Source organism: Pongo pygmaeus, chromosome 16 (genome assembly GCF_028885625.2).
Source record: "Pongo pygmaeus isolate AG05252 chromosome 16, NHGRI_mPonPyg2-v2.0_pri, whole genome shotgun sequence".
Lineage (NCBI taxonomy): Eukaryota > Metazoa > Chordata > Mammalia > Primates > Hominidae > Pongo > Pongo pygmaeus.
The window spans coordinates 62441045-62465285 of NC_072389.2; the positions used below are offsets into that span (position 1 = coordinate 62441045).

Here is a 24241-nt window from a genome sequence, read left to right on the forward strand (position 1 = left end):
TTTGATTCTCCTCTTCCTCCCAGGCCAGTTCAAGACTCGCTCTTCCTTCTTGGATTAGAGTAATTCTATAAAACTACTTAGCATTCATGAATAAAATGTTACCTGAAGAGATTATTCATCCTCTCAACAAAAACTTAAGCACTTCATTACACACAAAATTCTGTGCTAGTCTCTTTTGGGATTATGAAGAGGAATAAAAAGTTCTTTCCCTGTAGAAATGTATGGACCTGGATGACAGAATCCATCTCCCTGTTAAGAAATTTTATTATATATTAGTATTGACCTGTTAAAGGATATCAGAATCTTAAAATACTATTAAGTAGCTGTTTGAGATGTAGACCTGATTCATTAACTGGGGTAGTGTTTATTTTTCAGTCATTCATTACATTAACAGATTAGTCACCTGCTTTACTACATGCCCGTTAGTGTGCTTGTCCCTTGTGAGAGATTAGTGAGTGGTAACTAGAGATATAATTCCCGCTCTCAGGTAACAGACTGTTGTGATCAAGTCAACCGACTTGACTTTTTCATAGTTGTGTTTAACTGAGAGAGACAATCACATTCAAGGATTTGTTTTAGAAAGTATAGCGTTATTTATCTAGACATTAATTTTGGCAATTTATGATGGGGTAAGTAAAGAAATACAGTAAGAACACTTTTATCTCTTTGAAACTGCATTTATTCTTACTTTTTTAACTTTCCATTTTATTAATATTTCACTTTGAAGCATAAACACTTATTTATATCGAGGCCTCGTCCAGAGCTTTCTGACAGCTTATGGGTTTTGGCTGATTCTTCTGGCTTTTGCCCATTTAGAGGCTATAAGATTTCAGTAATTGGTGGGAAATCTTGTAGCTCTTTGAATACCAGAAACCCATGGGTACTTGTTCAGTTCAATTAGATAAGCTAGTTTCTTACCACCTTTCTTTCTGATAGTTACCGTGAGGTCTGTGGAGAAACTGATTGGACATTTATAATATCTAAAACTCAGCAGCATTTTAAAGATTTAGCAGCTAAAACCTCCTCCCCTCCCTTTGTCATTTGTTCAGCACCTGCTATGTATGTGGCAGGCATCATTCTGAGGATGTCATTGTTGGGGGAAAAAGAAAAAAATAGGGTTCCTGTGCTCTCAGAATTTGTAAGACATAATCTCTAACTTGGATAATAATAATAATAATAATAATAATAATAATAATGGCTAGTGTTTATTATGTGCTTACTATGTGCCAGGAACTTTTCCAAGTGCTACATATATTATTTAATCCTTTCGTAACAACCTGTGAAGTGAACGTATTATTATTACCATCATCTACATTTTACAGATAAGGAAACTGAGATAAGAAAGTTTAATATGTCCCATGCCACATAGCTTGTATGTACCAAAGATGGAATTACCTGCCAGTCTGGCTCCAAAAATTTCACATTTATCCACTACACTATGCTATGCAATTATAACAAAAATTTAAATTATAAATTTAATTTAAATGGGTAATTAAATAGGCAGTTTTAATAAGTAGGAGCCGTGCAATGATGGAATGCTCATTGCTGTGGGAGCACAGAATAATCTCACGCAATTTGGTCTTGTTAGGGTCCAGGGAAAGCTTTCCTGAGAAAGTAATCTTTATTCAAAGAGCCTCTTTTCCTCCCTTTAAAAAAAAAAAAAGTCCATTGAAATTTTTTTTTAATAGAATTTTAAAAACAGTGGTTTCTTTTTTTTAAACTGATTTTCATACAAAGAAATAACAACATAGGTTTGTAAAACCGTAAGTGTATTCTGAACTGGGAAAGATCCTCTGGTGATGATACTCTATAAATTGGATGAGATAAATTTTTTAAATGAGCCATTTTAAAAATTAACCAAAAGAAAAAATTCTTGTATTTTTGAGGTGAGAAACCAGATAAGAGTACTATTATATAAATAATACTAGGTGTGTTCTCTCCCTCTCTCTCCCTCTCTCTCCCTCTCTCTCCCTCTCTCTCCCTCTCTCTCCCTCTCTCTCCCTCTCTCTCCCTCTCTCTCCCTCTCTCCCCCTCTCTCCCCCTCTCTCCCCCTCTCTCCCCCTCTCTCCCTCTCCCTCTCCCTCTCCCTCTCCCTCTCCCTCTCCCTCTCCCTCTCCCTCACCCCCTACCCACCTTGGATACAACAAAATATTTGATTGCCCACATTTTGGGAGGCCAAAATGGAAGGTTCACTTGAGCCCAGGAATTTGAGACTAGCCTGGACAACATAGGAGACCCCATCTCTACAAAAAATAAAAATATTGGCTGGACATGGTGGTGTGTGCCTGTAGTCCCAGTTACTCAGGAGGCTGAAGTGGGAGGATTGCTTGAGCCCAGCAGATTGAGGCTGCGTTGAGCTGTGATCATGCCACTGCCCTCCAGCCCGAGCAACAGAGCAAGACCCTGTCTCAAAAAACAAAAACAAAAACAAAAACATATATATATATATATATATATATTTGATTATGTGCTGTTTAGTTTAAATATGGAAGCTGCTTTGATCACTTCAGGTCTGTTGTCATACTGTAGCAGGGATTAACATTTCTAAGTTCCTGCATAAGGAAATGAACATAGAGAAAAGTATGAAATCTACTTTATAGACCACATTTTATAATATCAAAGCTTTTATGAAGTATTATGCATTCATAGATGGAATTATTTAAGATTTACCAACTAAATTTTAGACAGATTTTAAGTGTAGAAATTAATGGTTTTTGTAATCTTGCCGTGCATCAACTGATTTTATCAATTATTAATATCTTGAGTGCTTTCCATTTTTATAAGATGGGAACAGTGATTGTTTAGGGTGTATTTGGAAATATTTTGGTGTTCAATAGCATATTGTGGCTAAAAGACTGGTCTAATAGATAATTCTGATAGTATTGCTCTGTCCTTCATAATGTATATCATCTCATGTATTAAAAAATCTCGTTTATCTTAGTGGCTATTAACAGAATTCAAGATCTTAATTAGGAGTCCTGGGAGCCATGTTTGACCCCTTTTATTAGCATAGTAACTTTCTATCAATTTGAAATATGCAACATGATCAATGTATTTTTAATGATGTCACTGATTTACTTCCTTTATATTTTAATTGAAATAGCATTCATTTACTGGTCCCATTGGTTGATCCACTTGGGCTCCAACTTAACCATTGTTTGCTTGGTTTTTGTTCTTTTCTTGTCACTGCAACCACTCCCTTAGGCCATTTACCTTCAACCTATGTTCTCCAACCTGTTGGAAGTTACTACATTATTTTGCTTTGTTCTCTGCTATTCTGTCAGCCCTGCGAGTGCTCTGGTTTATGACATCTTCCCCTTTTGCTCTATGAGCAGCCATGCTTGTTGCCTAACTCTACGTGGTATTTCAGAAGTTTAAACTCCTAGTCAACTAACCTGTTTCTTTCATTGGGGCTATATTTGACAGCTAAGCTACCTTCTACTTTTAAAACTACGTGGATGAATACATACATACATAAAAATATTTTGCTATTCTAATTGCTTTAGGTTTTTTTTTTCTCTTTAAACTGTGGGGTTTCTCCCTAATTTATACTTATCTGGAAACTTCTGGTGTTTTAATATGGTTTCAGTGGGGGGTGCCTGGCTGTCACCTTTCTAGACCTTTTTACTCTGTGTTTATGAAGAAGATCTTTATTCCAAGTTGTGTAAGTTCTTGCTACTAGCAGTGTAGTCCATAGGCCAGCAGCATCAGCATCACCTATTTGTTAGAAATTCAGAATCTTAAGTCCTACCCCCAAGACCTTGGGCATCTTAATCTGCATTTTAGCAAGATCTCTACTTGTTTGATAAGAACATTGAAGTCTACAAAGCACTGCTGTAGGTATCAGTCAACTAGATGATACATTGACATGCTAATAGTTGTACATTTCTAGAACTGATTTTAAACATATGACTTGTGATAATCGTATTTAAATATTTGTGAATTATTTCATAACTATTCATCTTGTTTCACCAAAAGTTATACTATGGGTGAGTATTACTACTACTGTATGAAAGGAATGACAGGAATAATCCCAAACAGTAGCTACCCCCAGTCCTTGAAGTGAAGTTTTGGTGTACAGTTGTATGTGATATAAAACTGTGACAAACATTTTGCAACTCTATTTGTCCCTTCTCCCAGCATCAGTTTGCACCTGTAGGTGAAGAACTATTATTCCTTTCTTGTCTCTTGGACAGTGGCTTTTAAACAAAGTTGCATTTGCTAAATTGAACCTCTAAGGTGTTGGGGAAAATATCTAAATTTTATCCTTTAATCAGAGAAATTATGCCTTACTGATACTTGATATGTGGATTAATAGTGTATGCATATAATCTCGATAAATAGATATTGAGGATTTATATCCAACTCTTGCTTGTATTTGAGGAAAAAAGTCTATAGGCTCCTATTTTCTGGTGCACTGTGACAATCCCAGTCATTAGCAGTGGGAACAGCAAAAAAGTTAGGTTAGCAGGGTAAAAGACACTACATGTAATCTAATCTGTAAAGTTAATAAATTGTGTGTAGTCATTTAGCAACACCATAAATACATTTCAAACTTAGATACGTTTGTATAGTAGTGTTTTAGGAAATAGTTTTTTTTTTTTTTTTAACTGTAGCGTTTTTACTTTTTGTTGTTCGAGAATGAAGAGAACTGGGAGAATACAAAATTGCTCTTTCATTTGCCTTTAGCATTCAAATGTAGCGTGAACAATGTAGCTGTTCCGCAAGCACATTTTAATTGGCATTTTTCTACAATAGTATTGCTGTAGGATGACAAACAATATTTAAGTGAGTATTTTTATAGGTTTTGATGCCTTCCTTTGACTGTGTGCCTAAGAATGGCAGTGGGAAGGGTGGCAGAGAGAACACCCAGATGTATGTGAGATAGTGATTTGTCACTTAGTATTCATTTTAAGTAGTAAAAGCAAATTCTATGGGCCAGGCATGGTGGCTCAGGCCTGTAATTCCAGCGCTTCGGGAGGCCAAGGCTGGAGGATCTCTTGAGCCTCAAGAGTTTGAGACCAGCCTGGGCAACATAGTGAGACCCCATCTCTTCAAAAAATTTTAAAAATTGGTTGGTTGTGGTGGTGCACTACTGTAGTTCCAGCTACTCCCGGGAGGCTGAGGTGGGAGGATCACTTGAGCCTGGGAGGTTGGGGCTAGTCAGCAGTGATCACGCCACTGTACTCCAGCCTGGGCAACAGAGCGAGGCCCTGCCTCCAAAAAAAAAAAAAAAGGTAAGCTCTATGGAGTGAGGTTGGAGTGAGGTTAGCTAAGAGCCATACTATTTTGTATATAGGGTCTACTAAATGTGGCTGTATCAGACAGGACTTATGGTTATAGTTACCAGAGAACACTTGTGGTCATAAGTTGTGAATGGCACCCAGATTCTTCTTGAATATCTATCACATGTCTATCAGTAATTCTAAAGTATGTAAAAATGAAACAAAGATTTATTTGGGAGTTAGCACTCCAGAAGATTAGTTTTAAAACAGAACAGCAGAAGGAGTTGTGACATGCATGTATAAACAATTGTAATGATTTGACAGTTATTTAGCCCTCTATTCCTAGCCCTTTCATTGAACTGACAGCATGCCTGCAAAGATAGTGAGGCCTGTTTCAGCCACATTAATGTCCTCTTAAATGGTAGCCTGCAGTCTGGGTAATGATAAATGTTCAGTGATTGATGATTTTTTTAGTTCCAGGGGATTCTGGGTGGTTTCTGGTTTCTGTGAGCCAGGGTAGTTTTTTCTCTTACTTGGGCTTCGTATACATTTTTCCGGTCTTTACCATGTTGGTTTTAAATTGGCAGAGATATATATGATCTGCAGTTTTAATTAATAGAGTTCAAAGCCTTGTTTAGAAACAATATGATTTTGGAGGTAATGCTGTACTTAAGAGTGCGTGAAAGTCTGAGAACCAGGACAGGTTTCATTACATAGTAATTTTGTAACACTTGTTTTTGTTTGTAAACTTTATCTTTTTTCCCCTTTGCTTAAAAAAAAATATGTTTTAAACTATAAGAAGAAATGTAATAACAGCTACTGTGAAAAGTAACATTAGCTTTATTGTTTTTAATGGTGTTTATAATTTCATTCTTAAGAATTTAAATCAGCTACTTTTAATAATTGTTTTACTTTTTACATGGCTCAGTTTCTGTAGGAGTATATATTGTTATACTATTAAATTGAGTAGTAGTATAAATTGTAGTATTAAAATGAGTACAAACAGACCTTTTTTGTTGAATATTTGCCATTTAGGAAAGGATTCATTTCTAGCATATTGATTGTGGATTAGTTTTAGTATTTTAAGTCAAACTTGTAATTGGCTAACCCTTTATTTTTAGGGTCTGGGGGCAGGGAATGAATAGGAGGATAAAGATAAGCATTTCCCTAATTTATTACAACTGAGAAATATATTTTCTTAATTTATTTTTTAAAAAATCCATTGTACTTTCCCTTTGGATGTAAAGTAATCTTAGAGGTAATTTTAGTAATAGTTTACAGAATTCTTATAGCTCCCCATCCCATCAGAAGAGCTGATGATACTTTGAAAACATTGGTGCTCATGGTTAGTGTTTATTTATAGAAACCCACTTTTCTTTATGATCAATAAAGAAAATGTTTTTTGACATTAAAATCTTAAAAGGAATAAAAGAAGCACTTCTGCTGTTAGCTTTTCAAATAATGAACAAGAAACTTGGTTAGAAATGACCATGTGTAAGTCTGTATATTAATTAGGTGAGTGTCATTATGCTCAATTAGCGGGACTGCCAAATAATCTCTTTAATACTCTGATCTTTTTTCCCCCTAGGGTTTTACAGACAGCCCTCATTACAGTGATCACTTGAATGACAGTCGATTAGGAGCCCATGAAGGCTTGTCCCCAACACCTTTCATGAACTCAAATCTGATGGGTAAGTTGGTAATTCTCTGCAAGTAGTCTTCTCAAAGCTTCTTTGGTCAGAGACATTTTTTATCCCTTTGTCCGGGAGGGACAGGTAAGTATCTAGAAAAAAGTTCTTGAGTTTCTAGGGGCATCTAGGGCTTTTCTTGTTCAGCACAGCTTGAGGATCAAATGTCCAGAAAATTTGGGGTCTACTCTTAAAGCATTATTGTTTTGGTGTCAAAAAAGGAAGTGGCAGTGTTTTGATTGTCAGTTTTGGCAATGTCTTTGTGACCTCAAGCGTTACGTGTTTTCTGGGGCAAAGAAGAATTGTTTTAGGGGCATTTGTGATGTTACTATTTCTCTTAACAGTTGTATTATATTGTAATGAAAAATGTGACATAGCAGTGATTTTAGGCAGACTTTACTTGCATTGGACAATATTTCTCCCGGCACAATTTGATTAAAACATAGTATATTTAGATATTGCAGCATTGTTTTAAGCACTTGGCTTCATACTAGGACTTTTTTGAAGTTTTAGTTTGAAGAAGTGAAGTTGCACTTTCAAGAAGGGTATGAACTACCATCTAAACTTGATTTTTATGTTTAGGCAAAACCTTTGTGGTTAATCATGCTCTGCAAAACACCCCTCCTTTCCTTTCTCCTTCTCTGTCTCAAATGAAAGTTTGAAGTTGTTCAGTCTAAAATTACAAACCCAAGCTTGTTTTTTTCAGTTTGAATACCTTTTTTGTGTGTGTAAATATTTTACCTTTTGGCAAAACCTGATTGAAAATAGTCTGTATGTTTTATGATTTTTTTTTCTTGCTTATGCTGGGGCTGAGCATATTACAAAAACTTTCATCTGTTTTACCAGTTACAACTGTTTTTACTAGTTATTGGCATCATATAAATCTGGAAAGTTTGTGTAATTAACATTGATTTCATTACTTATTTTATTTCTTAAGGACATGACCTATATTGTGATCTTAGAATCGTCCTTTTAAGACACAGCCATACTAATCTAAGTAGATTACCCAAATCCCAAATCCTGGTGGTCTGCAGTTTATTTAAAATGATTTGCTTTGCACAGTCTTTGTTTCCCTTACTCTCTATAGTGTCGAGGAGACAGAATCTGATAGTCTAGTGTGGATTTTGCCTAAGGCGGTTGACAGTTTGAAGCCGGAAGAACCATTAGAGTATGACAGAAGAGTGAAAAAAATGACACAAGCAATAAAACTTGTGTTTAAAATCACAGTTTGTTTCAGCGTAAATAAATGCACATAGAAAATCATAGTATTAAATGTATTACCATTCCAGATAAAAAATCAGAGTTAGGTTTAGAATAAATTATTTGGCTAGGGAAAACTTTCTAATTTATTTTTTAAATTTTCAATTGAGCTTTCCATCAAAGTAAAATCGATATAACACTCCAAATTATTTCCTTTCAGAGTATAACTTTTCCCCAAGTAGGATTTAATTTATATTAAGTGTAATAGGGCAAGTAAAAGTCAGTGTTTTGGTAATTTTGGATTAAACTAAGCTTTCTTAATTGAGAATATAACTCTGAACTGTGAAAAATCAGAAATTGCTCTTTTTGTATTTATGTTCTTACCTTTATTCTTCACTCATAGAGATGACTTTTAGGCCCAATGGAATTTCATCATTAGCACAGCTTTGTGCCAAGGTGACGATTAAAATTTTGTATGGGACAAGTGTGGAAATTAAATGAATCCTAAGAGGTATGCATGTCAGTCACTTGCTCTGAGCAGATGTTGACTAACAGTATTTCTGTAATTCACTTTGAGGTAACATTTTCTCAGTTGGAGCAATTACAAGCATGTGCTTGTTGGTTTCTTTAGTTTTCAGATAATTATTAGAATACTTTTAATAGTCATCCATACCCTATGTATAAAATCAACATCTAAAAAAAGTCTTGAAGTAAATAAATATTTGCAAGTAGATGGATCTCTTAATTCAAATGAAAAAATCTGCATTCATGTGAACTGCGTTGTTTAGGTACTACTTTGTATCAGATGCAGATATACAAACCATACATTTTCTTTTCTTATTTTTGAGACAGGATCTCACTTTGTCACCCAGGCTAGAGTGAGGTCGCATGATGATGGCTCACTACAGCCTTGAACCCCTGAGCTCAAGCTGTCCTCCTTCCTTAGCACAACACCAGCTAATTTTTTAATTTTTAATTTTGTAGAGATGAGGTCTCATTATGTTGACCAGACTGGTTTTGAACTCCTGGCCTCAAGTGATCCTTCTGCCCCAGCCTCCCAAAATGTTGCAATTATAGGCATGAGCCACCATGTCTGTCCCAGACCATACGTTTTATTTGTGAGTTTTAACTACCTAATGTAAAAATGTTTACTTGTACATAAAAGAAGGAGAGAGAACCCTGAAATGATTAAGCAGATAGGTTCAAAAGAAATTCACTGGTCATTGGCAATATCTGATATACTTCACTTCCTTACCTTTATTTTCAGTAAAAATGATCAAATGAGGTACCTCAGTCTAACAATAGTGTAAACAATCTGCACGACAATAGCTTGCTTTTGGAAATGAATGCCTCTTAAATCACAATACAGTTCTATACAGCAACAGGCAGTTCAACTTGATATGAGCTTAAGTAATTGAACTGACACCCAAACATGTGGGTTTATAGCAATATATAGTTACAATGGATAGACTGACTTTTCCGGCTGTTTGATAATTTAAGGGAGTTTCTGGCTGAAAAACCTAAATTATTAAAGCTCTGCTGAGATGTGTATGGTAGTATTTGAAGCATTTGGGACTGTTGGTAACCAATCATCGCAACAGGTAACAGTTGAGAGTGGTGCTGTGCATGGTGAATGTTCAGAAACAGCTAAAACTAATAGGAAAGCAGTAACATTTCGTGTTGCTGTCAACATATAAAAACCATTAAGTGGGGGAGGGATTGTATGTCTAGGGAATGTTGTTATTTTGAGTATTATGTTCAGCCATAAGCACATTTGCCTGAAGAAATAGTGGATTATAAAGCACCACTGTCTTCTGTGATAGGGCTTTCAAACACTTTAATGATTTTGTACATTGCAAAAATGAGAAATTTTGTCTAACAAGGGTTGATAATGATTGAATAGTGAACAATTTGCAACAGAAAGTGCGTTTATATATTCATGTAGATATTTTGAAGTGTTTTATGCTGAATCAGTTAATGTTTCTTTTATGAATTGCAGAATTCTCCTGTGGATATGTCATTATGGGAAAGAGGGCTTTTCTTATGTTTCAAGTGAAATAAGTACATCTTTTTGGCACATCACTAGGTAATTAGCATCAAGCAGTTCCGTACTCTGTAATATTAAAACTGTATGAAAAGCTTTGACCATAGCAGTGAATCCTATGGTCAGTTCAAGGCTACTATCACCAAGTAGCCTTGTCTATCTCAAGCTTCTTCCAGCTCTGGTCCATTTCTCCACCCTTGATCCTCTCATTAATTTCAGTAATACTTGTTTTCCTTTACCTTTTGATAATTAGTCATATTTTTGATGATGGGAGGATCAGTTTACTGGTTGAACTTAGAAACAAATTATTCTCACAGAATTGCCTGCCTTCCATCCCCAAGTGATTGTGTAATAAACTACTATTATCTTTTTAATCCTTCCATGTTTATAAGCTTTACTTATTTTAGGATGTATGTATGTGTATATGTGATAAATGGGAGACTTAAGGTGTAAAATTATCTTCGGTTTTGCTTGTTTCCTGAGACCCTTAATTGTGTTCCTTTCTGAGACCCTATTTTGCCTCTAGAGATGGTTTGTTAACAATTTTTCTTTTAAAGAGTGAATGTAATATGTGATGGTACAGGGGGAAATTGCAGGGCTGAAAGTTAGGAGGTGTGGATTTTAATCCAGATTCTGAAAATACCTTTACCTTTCTGATAGGGTAATTCTGGGAATTCTCAGAGGTCTTGTACAACTCTAGAATTTTACAGTTCCATAATCTCATAAATTTAATAACTTTTATTCAACCCTGAAAAAGGCCACAACTAGAATTATAACTGCTATTTTACAAATGATTAAAACTAAGGCAGAGGACAATTAAGTGTTTCTTTCTGAGGTCACAAAGCCAGTAAATGTCAAAACTGAAGGTAGAATTCATATCTCCTGACTCTTAGTTGAATGCTGTTTCCATTAGGCCACACGGTTAAGGTGTTTAAGATACCTGTTCTTTCTTCATATCTCAGATTTTTTACTAGCTCAGCATTTTCTTAAACCATAATTATGGAGACACTGATCTTGAGGGATGACCGTGGAAAAAACGGTTCCACGGTGAAATAACTTTGGACACCATTGCGTATCAGTTGTTCCCTCTTAGAAATTCAGATTTTACTTTGGAATGTTAAAGACTCTGAAAAAAGAAAAAGCTGATTTAACTTTTTTAGCCTACGACACTCCAAAATCACATTAGGCACAGAAGGCTTTTTGTAAAAAGCGTCATTAGCTTCTGAGAAACTAGTTTTCTATAGGACACTGGGAAATGTTTCTGGTTATTTAAAGGAAAAAAAAAAGATCATGAAAGTTCTCTGAAAAGTAAAATAGCATCATGTTAATAGAATTGCTATACAGTCATCCCTTAGTATCTGTGAGGGATTGGGTCCCCTGATGCTCAAGTCCCTTGTATATATATAAAATGGTATAGTTTTTGCATATAACCCACACACATCCTCCTATATACTTTAAATCATCTATAACTTACATACAATACCTAACACAATGTAATTGCTGTGTAAATAGTTCTTATGTTGTATTGTTTAGGGCATAATGACAAGGAAAAAAATGTCTGTATACATACGGCACAGATGCAACCATCCATTTTTTTCCCCTAAATATTTTCAAATTGTGGTTGATTGATTGCACAGATGTGGAACCCACAGATAGAGGGTTGTATATATTGTTGTAACTTATTTTAGTCATGTTAACTCATATAACAGGTTGGGTCTAATTGCTCAAGTATATTACTGTCAAACCTCTGCTTATAAGCATTTGACTTATAAGCAGACCAAGTGTCTTCCCATTGCTGCTGGAATCTCTTTGCTTAACTCCACTTTCTGTATCTCAGAACTTAAAGGGCACCTCTGGTACAGCTTCTGTGTTTTACTTCCATTTCATTGCAGATTACATAGGTTTCAGTGGATTTGTCTGAGAATTTAAGCCCAAGTACACTTTTTTTCTGTATATTTGGTACCTCAAATAACCAAATTTCAAAGAAAATTCTTTTGTAAACTTGATATTGCTTGCAGTATAACCTATGAAAAATTCTGAAATCTCCTAGAATTACAAAATATGTAGAATCACCGTTTTCAGACTATCAAAGGGTAATACAACGCTGTCTTTTGGCTTAGTGGGGTGGCTCACATTCCCAGCATTTTGGGAGGCCAAGGTAGGAGGATTGCTTGAGCCCAGGAGTTTAAGACCAGCCTGAGCAATATGGTGAAACCCTGTCTCTACAAAAAATAAAAAAACATAGCCAGGCATGGTGGCACATGCCTATGGTCCCAGCTACCTGGGAGGCTGAGAGGGAGGATTGCTTGAGCCGGGGAGGTGGAGATTGCAGTGAGCCAGATCACTTCACTGTACTCCAGCCTGGGCAACAGATCCAACCCTGTCTTAAAAAAAATAATAAAAAATAAAAAAAGATATGTAAGTTTGATGTACTTGAAATTTCTTCACTAGATGAGATACTGAAAATGATTATAAAGTGTTTAAGGGAAATAGTATCTGATTTGACAGTATTTCATAAGGATGAGGCCTTTTACTTTTTCCAATGTTTTAATAACCCTAAATTTCATGAAAGAATATGATTGTATATTCATTGATCTACATTCTCTGACCTTTGGCTGTGCTGACAAACACAAAATGTTGGCACCAAGAGAAACTTGAGAGAAAGGAGCCTAGGTACAATTGAAGGCACTAAAGCCAAGAAAAATGAAATGACTTGTTAGTTTGAAACATGGCCCTGGCCAGGCACAATGGCTCACCCCTGTAATCCCAGCACTTTGAGAGGCTGAGGCAAGTGGATCACTTGAGTTCAGGAGTTTGAGACCACCCTGACCAAAATGGTGAAACCCCATCTCTACTAAAAATACAAAAATACAAAAAACAAAACAAAACAAAACAAAAACAGTCAGGCATGATAGTGCATGCTCGTAATCCCAGCTGTGTGGGAGGCTGAGGCAGGAGAATTGCTTGAACGCAGGAGACAGAGGTTGCAGTGAGCCTAGATTGCGCCACTGCACTCCAGCCTGGATGACAGAGCAAGACTCCATCTCAAAAAAACAAAACAAACAAAAAAACAGAAAAGGAAACATGGCATTGACCCTCTTGATTCTAACTAGCTCACAGTCCCTTTCTACTACGTTGCTTTTTCCCTCTTTTTAACTTCTCATGTTCAACCATTTGTTTCATTTGCTACCTTTTTCTACATTATAGCTCTGCTGTGTTTTTCTTTATTTCACTACTGCTTAACTCTCATTAACCAGTCTGAGTTGTTGAATACCTTCCTCCATCTTTTTCATGTATTCATTCCTCCATTTTTTTCTGCCCTTTACTGGGCCCTTTTCCTGCCTTACACAGAGGAAGGTACTGTATGGTAGAATATTAAAGTGAATAATATTCAGTCTATCTGTACAGACTTTATTATTTTAGTGTGATAGAGGGATAAGAATTTCAGCAATTAATATACGTGGCAGAATGTCAGTGATACGAATAAATTCCTACACACATTCAGAAGAGATTACATTCAGGCACAACCAGAGATGATCAGGAAAAGTTTTATTGTGGGTCACATTTATTCCAGTCAGCACTCTTTTTGTTATAAGTGACAGAACCTAACTTAAACCGGGTGAAACAAAAAGTGGTGTTTATTAACCCATTTATCTAAGAAGGCTAGGAGTAGATTGATTTGGAGCATGGGGGACCTAGGGGTTTAAACAATGTCATCAGCCCTCCCTCTTTCACCTTACAAATGTTTCATTGAAAGATAAGAACTGGGGAGGCAAATTGGGCCAAGGAGAGCGGATGTGAGAAGTGGGAAAAGGTAGGAGTACAGTGTTCTGGTCTCTCCTTCTCTAGATCCCTCACTCCAGTATTTCCAGATTGCTCTAAATTGTTCTTCATGGTTGCTATATTGTAAGGTAGCTTATTCCTTAGTGGTATGGAATGTTTTCGTTTGGTGGACATGTGCCTTTAATTTATAACATCCTGTTCCTGGCAGTATCGTCTTTTTCCATGCCCCTGCCCTGCCTCTGCAGCCTAAAAAGCAGTTCTCTTTCTATGGTTAGAATGAATTTTGATAGCCATTCTCTGAAGCTGTTTCTGTGAGCCAGAGATGACCTGAAGGCTTCTTTTCTACCCAGTCTGAGAGAGACCAAAGTAATACTAATGCCTTATTTTGAAAGAGGTTCCACACTTTCCAGAGTACTCCTGTATGGACTCAGATCCCTCTTATCTATGGGTAATCCATCCTGGAATGAATTACTTGAATGAGTAACCAGGATTTCAGAAAATATAGGGAAAAATATGTTTTATTTGAATTTTTAAAAACTATTTCAAAAATTAAAATAAGAATATAATATTAAAAAGTGAACTATATATTATTCACTAGGTCTTAGAGTAAACAAAGAATTAGTTGTTGATTTTTTTAGCGTATTTTTCTCAGAAAATTTATATGGTAATAATATATGTCCTGTATTTCACATTTGAATCTTGTTGATTTAGCCTACTGTTTCTAACTCAGGTCGTAATCCATTAGTGACTTTATATTAGATTAAATGGCTCTTTAACACCTTTTTCAGGACCTCATGAAGTCTTCAGTCTTTTGCATAGTATTCAACTTATAGTAGATTTGTTTTGTTTATATATTATGGGATATTCAACAGAAGATTGATCAAAGCAATCAACTCTGGCTTGAGACAACCGTACTATCTGTAGAGGATATTTCATAGAGGTTTTTTTTTTTAAGTTGTCTAATGGATTTTTTCATGAGCTCACAACATTGGCTTAACTATGCATCCTTTCAAACTCTAGGGACTTAAATCAAGTGGACCACCTTTACTTTCAATTGTTTATCCATTGCATTTCCTCATTGTCACTTGGGTGTGCATTGTCTATGATCAGTAGTCATCTTTATGGATCCTTATTGTTTTATAGTGGGCCAGTTGTATAGATCTGATAAATGGTTCTTCTTTGAATCTTCCCATTGTTTGTGTCTAGTTCTAACCAAGTGAACATGAACTCCTAACCAGAGATGTTCTGAGTTCTGCCTGTAGGGAGGTGGATGACAGGGGCCGTGGCTACTTGGTTACTAGAGAACAAGAGAAAGATAGCTTTTAAGGAGCTTTTGTAGCATTACAGTTCTGCTATATGCGTAGAATTTCAGAAGCACACCATAGCACGCAGTTGAGAATTTGGGACACTGTTTTGATTTAAGAAAAGTCCTAGAGCAGCATTAACAGATCATGCCTCCTATGTGGTAACATTTCGGATTCACTTCGTCTTTTTTTTTTTTAAATAGAGATGAGGTCTTGCTGTGTTGGCCAGGTTGGTCTTGAACTCCTAGGTTTAAGTGATCTTCCTGTCTTGGCCTTCCAAAGTGCTGGGATTATAGACATGAGCCACTATATCTAGCCCAGACTCACTTCTTATAGTAAAGATGCTGCCTTCATCATTTAATAAAGGCTTTCAGAATGTTTTATTTAAAATAAATGGTTTCATATTAAAATTCTCATAAATGTTTGAACTGGATAAATAATATGTTATAAAGAATAGAAGTAGGGGGAGGTATTCCTGGTTCTTACTCCCCATACCCTGAAAACTCTAGGGCCTCTTTCAAAGTGAAGAATTAGCAGTAGCTTGATTAGTGGTCATGGTATTTATGTAAGTTTTAATTAGCCATCAAAATAATTTTTAAAAAAAATTTGAAAGCATATACTGAATTGCTTTGGTTTAAATTGTACAAGTATTACTATTGTTTGAAGGTTTCCATTACATTCTGATCTTTAGTTGTATAGGTTTTTTACTACATTGCTGTAGTTGAATAAGCCTCACATTTTATGTGAAGCCGCATAAACAGTTGCTTATTTTGAGTGTCAATTCACCATTTTTGTAATCTCCTTATTTCCACATCTCAGCTTCTTTTTTTTCTTGGAAAATTCAGCCTTTGCCTTTCGTAATTCATGGTTTTTGTGACTTCCAGTTTGGTATTTGTTGTTTTTATTTGTGATTTTAGATTTTAGGGGGGCTTTTTTTGGTGGTGGTGGTTTTTTTTTTGTTTGTTTGTTTTTTGAGACAGAATCTTGCTCTTTTGCCCAGACTGGAGTGCAGTAACACATCTATGGCTTACTGCAGCCCCAACTTCCCAGGCTCAAGTGATCCTCCCACTCAGCCTCCCAAGTAGCTATGACTACAGGTATGTGCCACCACACCCAGCTAATTTTTAAAAAATTATTCTTTGTAGAGACACAGTATTGCTGTGCTGCCCAGGCTGGTCTCGAACTCTTAGGTTCAAGTGATCCTCCAGGCTTGGCCTCTCAAAGTGCTACGATTATAAGCATGAGCCACCCACCATGCCTGGCCCCTGATTTTAGGTTTTTGTGAACACTAGAACTTGCCATTCTGCCTATATTTCAGGACTTTCAGATACATACACACGTGCACATGCACCCACACACATATATATGGGGCTGAGTTTTTAAATCTTTATCTTGAAAAATGTTTCTTTGGGTATTTCCGTATACATGGTATGGTTTGGTGGTTCCACAGTCATTCTTGTATTACGTATTTGTTTTTCAGTTTGAGTATACCTCTGGAGGATTATCACACTTTCAAAGTTCCATGAAATTTCTAGGGAGTCCCAATTAAATGGGAGTACATTACTAGGCCACTTCACAGCAAATTAAATCAATTAGTTAATGTATAGTTAATTGTACATTTTATTAATTTCTCTTACATACTTTTCCACACTTGTCCCTGATATTAGGGATTGGCAAACTATACACAAAGAGCCAGATAGTAAATAGTCTAAGGTCTGTGGTCCAGCATACCAATATCAATGATAATCGTATAGGTACTTATATAGCTACTTAAACATGTAAGTAGTTATATGTTTATGAAGTAGGCCATAAACATATAATTCATGGTTTATCAACTAAGCCATAAACATAAAACTACTTCCATGTTTAAGTAGCTATATAAGTACTTATATATCATTGATTTGGGGCTATAAAAATAACAGTTGGTGGCCTGGATTTGTTCCATAGGCTACATTTGCCAGTCTTGCTCTAGATAATTTAACAAAAATACTTTAAATAGCAGTAACTCTGCCAATTTGTTGAAGAGTTAATAAGTTACATATGGCCGGGCGTGGTGGCTCACGCCTGTAATCCCAGCGCTTTGGGAGGCTGTGGCAGGTGGATTACTTGAGGTCAGGAGTTCAAGACCAGTTTGGCCAACATGGCAAAGCCCCATCTCTCCTAAAAATACCAAAATTAGCTGGGCTTTGTGACGCACACCTGTAATTCCAGCTACTAGGGAGGCTGAGACAGAAGAATCACTTGAACCCAGGAGGCAGAGGTTGCAGTGAGCCGAGATCGCATCACTGCACTCCAGCTTGGGTAACAGAGCATGACTCTGTCTTTTAAAAAAAAAAAAGAAAAAAAAGTTATATATGTGAAATTTTATGGAAAGTACCAGGTTTTTTCTTTTTTTATTTAAAAAACAAATTCAGACATGATGGTTGGTGGTTGTAGTGGTGAATTATTTCTAAAGTTTCTGGAGCTATACTGCCTCTATACAGAATGGTAAGTTATCAGTTAGGTGAGTTGTTTTTCTATTGTTTTGTTTTCAAATATGATATGGGCAGATTTCTAGGCAAATGTCAGATTTTCTCTCTCTGAAATCCTATGTTTCCCTTAGTTTTCTATAATCAGAAATCTTTTAGAAAAAACCTACTTCTCAAGATAGCAATATAAGATTGTAGCTTTAGTGTATTGAACTGCTATATTGGGAGAGGAAAAGGTGAAAATTAGGCTGCTTAATAGAGGTGTGGCAGTTGGGCAATTGTGTCTCTATTGAGCAGCCTAATGTAGAGAGAAGCCTTCAGAGAACAGCTGCAAAGAGTCTATCGAGGGAATCTATAATGAGAGGATAGTGTGAGAATAGCACAGTAATAAAAAAAGTATACTGTTGCTGTAGTGAAAATCGGTACTGCCCAACACATGAGAATCTCCCCAAAGGGTATGTGCAATAAAAATATAGCATTTTCTAGGCTGTGTATAAATAATTTTTGTAAGATAAATGTAAATTATGGATTTTGATGCAATTTATAAAGTACGTAATTTTAAAATTTCATCTACAGTGATTGATGGTTAGTATTTGAGGAATTTTCTGATTATTATATGCTATTCATTTTCAACTTAAGGCTGTCTTCTGTCTTAAGGATTTAATTGGGACCCTGCCCCTACAAAACATTTTTTGAAACATTAGCCAGATGCAGTGGCACCTGCTGTAGTCGCAGCTACTTTCCAGATGTACATTTGGAAAAGTTAAATGCAAATTGTATAAAGAAAACAGTCCCAAACACACTTATGAAGATGGATTTTTATACCCAATAAAAGAAGACATTGTATCTTAGCTCTACCACAATGGAATTTAACCCAAGGAAGTAATCGAAAATACACGTAAAGATGCGTATGCAAGAATGTTTGCCACACACAGCATTTTATAAAGAAAAATTAACATCACCCAATATGGGACTAATTAAGTTATGATATGGTCATATGATGGATAACATTGCACTCATTAAAACTTACCTTTCAGACTGGGAGAGGTGGATCACTTGAGGTCAGGAGTTTGAGACCAGTCTGGCTAACATGGTAAAACCTGGTCTCTACTAAAAATACAAAAAAAATTAGCTGGGCATGGTGGTGGAAGCCTGTAATCCCAGCTACTCAGGAGGCTGAGGTGGGAGAATTGCTGGAGCCCAGGAGGTGGAGGTTGCAGTGAACCAAAATCATGCCACTGCTTTCCAGCCTGGGTGACAGAGCAAGACTCTGTCTCAAAAACAAACAAAAAAACACTTTTCAAAATAGTATTTTGTGATAGGATTTTTCTACAGTATTTCATAGTGGAAAGGCAGAGTAATGTATTATTGCAATATGTGTAGATTATAAATCTAAAGAATATCAAAAAGTTAACATTGGTCTGATTGGAAGTTAGTATCAGGAGAGACACCATATATGTGAAGATATACTATATTTTCACAATGAGCATGTATTTATATAGAAAAAATTACTTAAATAAGACTATCTCGTAACATAATTGGAAGATAGACGAAGGGAAAAAAATGTTTAGCCACAAAATCCAAAAATATTATTGGCAGACTTTTCTTGGGAGACTTAATAAGATAGTTGTAGCCATATACTAAGCATGTTGATTCTTCAGCAGGATTCCCTGTGTGGAGCCACAAGAATAAATGTTTTTTTTTTTTTTTTTTTTTTTTTTTGAGATGGAGTCTTTTTCTGTTGCCCAGGCTGGAGTGTAGTGGAGCGATCTTGGCTCACCACAACCTCCACCTCCCAGGTTCAAGCGATTTTCCTGCCTCAGCCTCTGGAGTAGCTGGGACTACAGGTGCACACACCCAGCTAATTTTTCTGCTTTTTAGAAGAGATGGGGTTTTGTCACGTTGGCCAGGCTGGTCTCAAACTCCTGACCTCAGGTGATCTGATGGCCTTGGCTTGCCAAAGTGCTGGGATTATAGGCATGAGCCACTGCCTGGCCATAAATCTTTATTTTGTTTAACTTTTACTTGGTCTGAGTGATCTTGTTCTCCTTTGAGCAGGATTTAGGCATTCTTCACTATCCCTCTCCTTTTCTCATCTATCTTGCTGGTCTTTGGTGTTGTTTTTTTTTTTTTTCTGTGAGTTGGAGTCTCACTTTGTCACACAGGCTGGAGTGCAATGGTGTGATTTCTGCTCACTGCAACCCCTGCCTCCCTGGTTCAAGCAATTCTCCTGCCTCAGCCTCCCGAGTAGCTGGGATTACAGGTGCCCACCACTACACCCAGCTAATTTTTGTACTTTTAGTAGAGATGGGGTTTCACCATGTTGGCCAGGCTGGCTTTGAACTCCTGACCTCAAATGATCCACCCGCCTTGGTCTCCCAAAGTGCTGGGATTACAGGCCTGAGCCACTGTGCCCGACCAGTCTTGCTGGTCTTTATCTTCCTAATGCGTATGTGCTGTTTAGCTTTCAAATTCTAACACAGGTTCTTCCTTTTGTATGAATATCCTTAGATAATGCCTTGTATCTCCATCTCTTAATGTTCCTATAAACTTGATTTTCCAGTTAAATTGCAGCTCCCTGGTGAGGGAACATGTCTTTAAACCTTTGTGTGTGCCTCATTGTACCTGCATAATTATGTAAAGTTGTTTTTCTGGTGGTGGTGGTGTTTTTTTAGTTGGAGTCTCACTGTGTCACCTAGGCTAGAGTGCAGTGGTGTGCATGATTTTTGCTCACTGCAACCTCACCTCCCAGGTTCAAGCAATTCTTCTGCCTCAGCCTCCCGAATAGCTAGGATTATAGGTGTGCATCCCACACCCAGCTAATTTTTGTATTTTTAGTAGAGACAGGGGTTCACCATGTTGGCTAGGCTGGTCTCGAACTCCTGACCTCAAGTGGTCTGCCTCCCTCAGCCTTCCAAAGTGCTGGGATTACAGGCCTGAGCTACCACGCCCAGCCATGAAAAGTTTTTAATGAGAAACGCTGGTTTGGTCTTTATTTATGCTCTTGAACAAGTCACTTAGAGTCTTATTTTTCTCACTTGCAAAATGGGGACATCAGTGCAAGTTTATAGGACTGTTGGATTGAACATTGTGGCCACTTCATAAAGTGTTCCATAAATATGAGTTGTTATGTTCGTTTTAAGGGGTATTTAAAAAGTGGTTGATTACTGTCAGCATAGGGATAAAAAGCAGATCACATGGGAGACAGTAACAATACCTGTCTAGGACCAAAGCAGCCAGAAATTAGGGAAAAGGTTAAGTAAATAATTACTCCACATCTATACGTGGCATATTACACAGCCATCAGAGTCATATCCTTAGGTGCTGATAGATCTCTGAGATACATTAAGTAAAAAAGGCTAAGTGCAGAGAAGCTTGTTCTAATTTGTGTTAGAAATGATACATATCTAAATGCAATGTGGTATCTTGGATTGGATCTTGGAACAGAAAAATTACATACGTAGAAAAAATTGTGAAGTTCTAATAAAGTCTTGAGTTTAGTTAATAGTAATGCTCTAATGTTAATTTCTTAGTTTTGACAAAAGTAGCGTGGTTATGTAAGATGTAGGGGAAACTGGATGAAAAGTACATGGGAATTTTCTGTACTAACTGACGCTTTTCTATAAATGTAAAATTATTCCAAAATAAAAAGTTTATTTAAAAAATAGTAGGCACTTTTGTGTTTGGCTAGAGTATCTCTGAAAGAATATACAAGAAATTGCCAACAATTATTGCCTTCTGGGAAGAGAACTCGCAGCAGACAGAAGAGGAAAAGAAACTTCACTGTATACCCTTTTGTATTTTGTACCTCGTGCCTGTTATTGCCATGTGCATGTAAATTGCTCAAGATAATGAAAAAGACAGGCCACAGAATGGGATATAAAAATATTTGGAAAAGACATGTCTCATAAAGGACTACTGTCCAAAATATGTAAAGAACTTTTAAAATGTAACAAATAGAAAACTTGCACTGGGTTAAGAAATGGGCAAAAGACCTGAACAGACACCTCACCCAGGAAGATAATAAGCCTATGAAGAAATTCTCAAAATTGTATGTAATTAAGGAATTGTGAATTTAAATGGCAATGAGATACCCCTACACATGTATTAAAACAACCAAAATCCAAAACACTGACAACACCAAGTGCTGGTAACAATATGGAGCAACAGGAATTCTCATTCGTTGCTGGTGGGACTGCAAAATGGTATAGTCACTTTGGAAGACAGTTTGACAGATTCTTACAAAACAAAACATGCTCTTACCATACAGTCCAACATTTGTGTTCCATAGAGTCTACACAATGAAGTTGAAAATTAATCCACACAGTAATATGCACATAGAAGTTTATAGCAGCTTTGTTCATAATTGCCAAACCTGGAAACCACCAAGATGTCCTTCAGTAGGTGAATGGATAAATCATGGTACATTCAGGGAGTGAAATATTATTCAGTGCTAAAAAGAAATGAGCTATCAAGCCATGAAGAGAGATGGAGGAACCGTAAGTGCAGATTACTATGTAAAACAAGCCAATCTGAAAGACTATATATTGTATAATTTCAACTACATGACATTCTGGAAAAGGCAAAACAACGGAGACAGTAAAAAAGATCAGTGGTTGCTAGGAGTTAAGGGGGAAGGAGAGATGAATAGGATTTTTAGGGCAGTGAAACTACTCTGTATAAAACTTTAGTGGTAGATATATGTCATTATATGTTTTTTCAAACCAATAGAATATACAACACCAAGAGTAAACCCTAATGTAAACTATGAACTTTGGGTGATAATAATGTGTCAATATAGGTTCATTGGCCAGGCATGGTGGCTCACACCTGTAATCCCAGCACTTTCAGAGGCCAGGGCAGGAGGATCACTTGAGCTCAGAGTTCAAGACCCGCCTGGGTAACCTAAGGAGACCTTGTCTCTACAAAATAATCATAATCATAATAAAAAAATTTTAAGAAATTAGCTGGGTTGGTGGTGCATGCCTGTTGTCCTAGCTACTCCAGAGGCTGAGGTTGGAGAATCGCTTAAGCCCAGGAAGTGAAGACTGCAGTGAGCCATGATTATGCCATTGTACTCCTGCCTGGTGACAGAGTGAGGCCCTGTCTCAAAAATAAATAAATTAAATACATACATACACACATGCATACATACATTCTGAAGATCCATGAATTTGTAAGTCAAGAATATTTTTAAACTTTTATTTTTAGGAAACTACAATTCTAATGAGTGATAATAGCAAGTGAGAAGAACTTTTTGGTCAACAGTTAGTCCTTTCCCTTGAGTGCACCGCACACTTGTACCTTTGGGCAGTAGGAAATGGGAAGCATCAAAGACCATCAGCAACTTGAGAATATTCAAAAATCAAGATAATCTGTATTTCAGAATTAAGTACTTACATAAAACATCTTAGTAAGAAGACATATTGATGTCTGGGGTGAGGGAAAGGCAGTATAGGAGAAAAATATTGGAACATCTCAGAGTTAATTCTTTGGTGATAAAATTTTACCTAGGGCTGATCCCTGTCACCTTTCTTCTCCCCGTACCCCCAACCCTAGAGGCAAGATAGATAGAAAGACACAAAAACAAATAATATCTGGGTCTGTCCTCAAGTTTACTGGGTGAGAAGTGGGGTTTGAGGATTAGGTTTTGACTGTCTTTTATAATATCAATCAAATCTGAAGAGCCCCTTTTTGTCCCCTAAAATGATGATTCTACTTAGGAAACTCTTACACAATTTCAGTTTTTCACTAGCCAGAAGAAACTGGCTCTACAGATAGAGTTTGAGAATGTGGGTGAGGTTGTTCTGGTGGTCCCCAGGGTTGGGTGTTTTAGGCAAACAATTCCTTAGAGAGAGATCTGGCTTTTGGAGGCTCTTGGTGTGGGGGTGAGGGACATTGGTGGGGGGTAGGAGTGGGTTCTTCGAAATGGAGTTGAGAAAAATGTCATTGAGCTAATTCATAACTTCCCCTTGGGTTTTTAAAGATTCTACTTAATTTGTCAAAATTGTCCTCAACTTGTTTAAAAGTTCTGTTTTTTAAAAAATGTGTACAAAGAGCCAATAACAGATGAAAATATACTTTCCTGTGTGTTGTCAAAAATTTCGTTGTCTGCAAAACAAAAACTATAATTGTGGCTCTTTTAAATCATAATAAACTATGGTGAATTATAAATTTAAAGTTTTCAGAAATATTTTTCAAATGATTAGTGTTAGTGTGGATGAGTCCTTGGGACAGGTGTTTTTTTTGTTTGTTTGTTTTCTTGTATATGTGAAATCTGAAGTAAAAATAAACCACCCCTTGCTTAAAAAGAGGTTTAGGATGAAGTGGCTAAATCTCAAATTTCCCTTTTTGCTTTTAATCTGGCTGTAGGATATGTTTATCTACTGTGAAGCCCACTGATGCATGCAAAGCTAAGCAGAGTACAATTTTCCCCAGTGGGTCTTCTTTCTCTGGGCATTTGTAGCTATGCCTCAGTGTGTGGAGTCCACTGGGGAAAGCTAAAAGGGCTAAGGTGTCAGCTATTGTA

At 36.6% G+C, this 24241-nt stretch overlaps 1 protein-coding gene across 11 annotated transcripts in view; it reads left to right on the forward strand.

Moving 5' to 3' along the window:
• Window positions 1-24241, forward strand: part of TCF12 (transcription factor 12) — a 374951-nt gene that overhangs the window by 170532 nt on the left and 180178 nt on the right. For all 11 annotated transcript variants that reach the window (XM_054451939.2, XM_054451941.2, XM_054451935.2 and 8 more), the window contains one exon: window positions 6814-6916. In XM_054451939.2, the coding sequence (XP_054307914.1) occupies window positions 6814-6916 (103 nt within the window). The remainder of the gene's footprint in view (window positions 1-6813; window positions 6917-24241) is intronic.